The sequence below is a fragment of the Hipposideros armiger genome, unplaced genomic scaffold (assembly GCF_001890085.2).
Source record: "Hipposideros armiger isolate ML-2016 unplaced genomic scaffold, ASM189008v1 scaffold_0, whole genome shotgun sequence".
Classification (NCBI taxonomy): domain Eukaryota; kingdom Metazoa; phylum Chordata; class Mammalia; order Chiroptera; family Hipposideridae; genus Hipposideros; species Hipposideros armiger.
In genome coordinates this window covers 2993824-2999202 of record NW_017731350.1, presented here as the reverse complement: position 1 = coordinate 2999202, position 5379 = coordinate 2993824, and the positions used below count along the sequence as shown (strand labels likewise).

Genomic DNA, 5379 nt, shown 5'->3' with positions numbered 1-5379 from the left:
TTTTTTTAGCTGAGCCATCCTGCCACCTGTTAGCAGCTCAGCGGCAGCTCAGCTCGGGCTGTGAATCAAACCGGGCACCCTGTTGCTTAGAGCTCAAACTCTTGAGCAAGCTCTTAACCAACTGAGCCACTGGGCTGGCCCTTTCAACTGTTTATTTTAAAAAATGTCAAATGTACAATAAAATTAAAAGACCAATACAGTGAACACTTAAATACCTTCCACTTAGATGTAATGATTATTGCCATTCTGCCATATTTGCTGTATCTATATGGTTCAGCTCTGCATGCTTCAGCACTAAATACTTCAGCATTTATCGCCTAAGAATAAGGACCTTCTCTGCTATCTGTGATACCATTACCATAGCTAAGATAATAGCAGTGATTTCATGGTAACTTAATATCCAATTCATAGTCATATCTCCCTCAATTATTCCAAGAATGTCTTTTCTTTTAATATTTTTTTTCAAACCAGGACCCAATCAAGGTTCATATTACAAATGAATATGTCTCTTTTGCCTCTTTTAATTTAGAACATTAATTTCTCCCTCTGCCCCCCACCCCCACGCCCACATGACAGTGACTTTTTGAAAAGTCCAGGCCAGCTGTCTTATAAATGTCCCATACGCTGGATGTTTCCTCATGCTGATATTTGACTTGCCTCTGTGAATTGCTTGTAAACTGGAAGTTAGATGTAGAGGCTTGATTTTATTCAGGTTGAGCATTTTTGGGTAAGAGCTCTTCATGGGTAAAGCACATGGGTATTGTATCATATTAAGAAGCACATGATGTATGAAACTCAATCTAACCACTTGGTTATAGTCCATACTGCCAGATCTGGATTATAAAGGTCCATTTTTCCCATTGCAATTAGCCAGTAATCTGTAAAGGGATATCTTAGCACCATGTGAACATCATGTTCCCCAACAACCTTCTACCGAATGGTTTAGCATTCATTGATAATTTTTGCTTGAATCAGTTATTACCATTAGAGATTACAGATTTGTGGTTTTTCTGATTCTTTTATTCCTCCTACCTTTATTGGCTGGTATTTTTCTATAAAGAGCAGTTTTATTATTTTTTTTTAATGATGAGGACTTAATTGATTTTTATTTTGTTTTTGTTATAGCCAAGATTAGTCATTATTCTTTTTGAAGCTCTGAGCTTCAAAAAGCATGAAGTTCCCTTTTTATCTGTGGGAGCTCCTTGGCTCCTGTGTCCCTTTTGTTTTTTATTACAATATTTTTTGAGGTACAGTTGCACACAATAACATGCACAGATTTTAAGGGGACACTTTTGATGAGTTTTGACAAATGAGTATACCTGTGTTCCTGTTTTTGCAAAGGTCCCATTAGTCTTTGAGAGCTTGCTTATTTTTAGCACAAATAGATCAGTGAAGTGCACTCTGTACTTTCCCTGCCTCTCGTTTTTTAAAAAGCTCTAATTCCTTTAATGGGGAATGACATTTAGAAACCAAGTCTGAGTTCAGGGTGTGCTCTTTCTATTGGAGTGTTATTCCTTCTAGTCTTTATCAGTGGAGAGAACTAGAAAAATATGTATATTATTTAAATCTTGTATTGATACTGATATTTCAAATGTAAATTTAACATACCTGAGATTTTACTTCCTCTCTTTAATTTTATATTTGTCTCTTTTCTCTTTTGACTGAAAACTTGGTTCTCACTAACATTGCTATGTTTACTTATCCATTTTATCATATTGCAAATTATTTTTATTCTTTCTATGTAACTTATTGCCAATTGAGCATCACATGGTGACTTTGTAAATCACTCTTTCATTCATTTCTTCTTTGATAAGGTGCCACATGCTTGTCAAATTAAGGAAAAGATACAATCTTTGCTCTTTAAATTCAAAGTTATCCTTTTAAAGAAGTGCAGTGTTTTAAGTAATGATCTATGGCCCTACCTTGATGTGTGAAATGCTTTTTTGCTTTGGACTTTTTCTCAGGGGTTTGTTGCATCGGACCAATGTCCCAAAGGATATTGTTGATTATATCATCTTTGGTACAGTTATACAGGAAGTGAAAACCAGCAATGTGGCTAGAGAGGTGAGTAAAACAAACTTTATGTTGTTTAAAGAGATTGATAGGAGAATCAATTTGAATTTCAACTAATAGAATTTACTCTTTAAAAGCTATTAAAATCCATTAAGTTATATCTGACTTATAATGTGATTTTATAACTTGAATAATGTTATTTAATATTTAGAAGAACTATACTATAAATCAAATGACATACACTATACTAGTATATGTTAGTTTGCCTGTCTCTTTTATTAGGAAGATAGAAATTGTGGCAGAGTTTGGCTGGTGTGACTTTCAGAATGTCAGAGCATGGCTTCTAATTAACTTAAAATCTCAGCATTTCGCAAAGAACTTATTTCATAACATGGTTTTTGTTAGAGGTAGCCTTGTTTATTCATTTGTTCCCATTGACTAGATGACACATAGGGGAGTTTTTTAAAAACTGTTTCACAGGAGTTTACTTTTTCCCTAGTTGGCATAACTCCATGTAGTGTTTATTGGGAAAACAAGATAACGACAGACCTTGGAGCTTTTGTGATGTGTCCTACAAGCGTTTCATGTTGAATAGTTCAAACACATCTTCTGGGCTTTGTCTCAATTTGAAAGTGATTATTTGCATAAAGTTGGCTCCAAAGTACATTGTAGTGTGCTCAGCATTTTCTTTATTTCTTATCTGTGTCTGCTATGTTACTGTGTTCAGTATAGTTGAAAGGGCAATAACTTCATCACCGTCAGCCAAGAGAAGGGAAATTCAGCAGGACTGAAGTATTTGTTCTGCCCTATCCTTTTACCTGTCAGTAAATGTTATAACTGCCAAAAGCCTTGCGTTATTGCAGCCCACAAAAATCAACTGTGTTGTTAGAGTCAGGAAAGTTAAGAGCAGGAAGAAGCTTTCTTTTTCCCTTTCTGTGATTTTTATATTTTTTTCCTAAATCTTCACATTTTTAAATATATTGAATATGATAATTTTTTCAGTACATCAAGTTATTCATAATACATTTTCAACTTTTATATTCTGAAAAAAAAGTGACTCTTATAAGAGCACTTAAAAAGTAAATATTAACCTGTTTCAATTTTCTGTATATTTCTATTTATCCTAACACTAAAGCCCTAGTGATTTTTCCTGAATTTTTTTTTCTGGAAATTTTATATTCATATGCAGATCTAAGCTATTGATTGACAGGAGGTAGAGTCTCTCTCCCTACCCTGTGCCAATACCACTTGCATTGCACTCCAAGTAATTTTTGCAATGGCTGCAGGGAAACAGTGAGTTGAGGGGATATGTAACCTGCAAACTAAAAAACTTCCAGCTAGAGAATTTCTTTGGGGCCTGTTGTCTAACAAAATTAATATAAAACCCTAAAAAGATTCTGGTGCTGAGTTCCCATGAACCTGACTTGACCGAAGCATATTCCCCTCCTCTCCAACTTAAGAGGCACCTTCCCCCTTTCTCCTTAGTGTACTGTCTAGAGCCTGAGCTTGCCTCAGAGCTGTTCAAACTTTAAATAGAAGAAGCATGTGGACAAGGCTCACCAGCAACCATTTCTATTTAAAGCTCCTCAGTTCTGAGAGTCAACTGGGCCAAGGGTGTAACACATGCTAGAAAGGACCTCATGAAGATCAGCTGTTACGACCTGAGTGCCCTTCACATTTGCCCCACTGGGGAGCTCTCCCCGCCCTCTGAAGACTTGCCTCTCTCTTCCTTTTAGATTGTTTTACATGGAGAGGCTGATGTGCAGTTGGCAGGGGGTCATTTTCAGCAAAGTAGGCTGGGCACTTATTATCAGGAAAGACCAGAATAAGGTCATGTTGCATAAACACTACTGTAACACATTTATATTTCTATAGATTATGGTAAATAGTGTACAGATAGTATAAGTATAAAGGTAAAAATCAGTTAAGAAACATTGACTCTCTTCAATCTAGACTTTGGAAATGTTTATTTTACCAAATTATAGGAGATCTTGTATTTTGAGGATAATTAAATAGTTCCAGAAAGAGGCCACTAAAAATGAATTCCCTTAACGGAAATCAGATTTTTGTAGTAAATAGTGGTGGTGGGGGCTGTGGAGTGAGGGGAGTTAAGAGTGTTATTTTTACAGTGAAACTGTAATATAAAAATAAGTATTGTTGCACCTATGCAGTAATTTTTTACACAAACAATTAAGGTTTATTGGCAGCCTAATTTCCCCAATAAATAGTATAATAAAATAATAGATGTCCTCATTTCATGTTTAACTTTACTCATAGTAGAGGCCATTTTTGCAAGAGTCACAGTGGGTTTCAGTTTTCCTCAAGGCCCCTTAAATTGCTCTTTTGAAGTACCTATTGTGTCATCATCGTGACTAGTTTTCTCTTTTTCCATTTGTTAACTGGTCCAACCCTTATTTGTTAGAGGCTCACTTGTGGCTCAGGCAATTTTCCAAAGTTCCTTTCATCAACTTGAACTCCTGCATATTTGGCAATTTTCCTATTTGACTTTGCGTTGGATCTACAAAGTGCTGCGTGAAGCATCAGACAGTCAGTGAGAGAGACTAACTGGTAATGAGAGTAGAGATGAATATAAAGTGGGCAGGGACCTGAGTGGGAGCTCTATTTATGAGTGGTCATTTCTTTAGAAATTATTTTCGTGTTTGATGACTTTTGCTACTAAGCTTTTTAACTACAGGAACACAGATAGATCATGAGGGCCCCACCCTATTATGCATTTCATCATTTCATCAACTGTACTTAACAGGTGTACTTTAAGTTGATTTGAAAATTTAAACACATTAAAATCAGATCGTATATTGATATCCTTAAAGGCTCTGAACGCAGTATGGGGAATATAATCAATAATGTAAAGATTATGTAGGGTATCAGATGGGCACTGGACTTATTGGGGGGATCACTTTAGAGATATATATACCGGGGGTGCCAAAAAATGTATACACGTGACTTGTATTCATCTTTTGTTATCGGTATATATTGAGTATTACAATTTTAATACAGTTTTTTCCTTTCCTAAAATGTGTATACATTTTTTTGGCACCTTCTGTATATAGTCACAGAATATAAAGCACAGCATAGGGAATATAGTCAATGGTGTTGTAATAGCTAATGTATGTCAGAGGGGTAGTAGACTTGAGGAGGGGGGAGGTTATCTCACTGTGGGGTGTAAATGTCTACTCATTATGTTGTTTTGTACACCTGAAACTAATACAAAAAAATAAATAAAATAAAAACAATGGGGAAAAAGGGCTCTGAAGAAAGTGTTGCTAAGAAATTAGGGGAGGGGCCAGCCGAGTGGTTCATTGGGTAAGAGTTGGTTTGGGAGCGCAAGCTCTGAGCAGCAGGGCC

General features: G+C 36.0%; 1 protein-coding gene across 1 annotated transcript in view; it reads left to right on the top strand.

Annotated features, from left to right (window-relative positions):
* HADHB (hydroxyacyl-CoA dehydrogenase trifunctional multienzyme complex subunit beta) overlaps positions 1–5379 on the top strand; it is a 29768-nt gene that overhangs the window by 12976 nt on the left and 11413 nt on the right. Inside the window, exon 6 of the mRNA XM_019643329.1 lies at positions 1965–2064. Coding sequence (XP_019498874.1) covers positions 1965–2064 — 100 coding nt within the window. The remainder of the gene's footprint in view (positions 1–1964; positions 2065–5379) is intronic.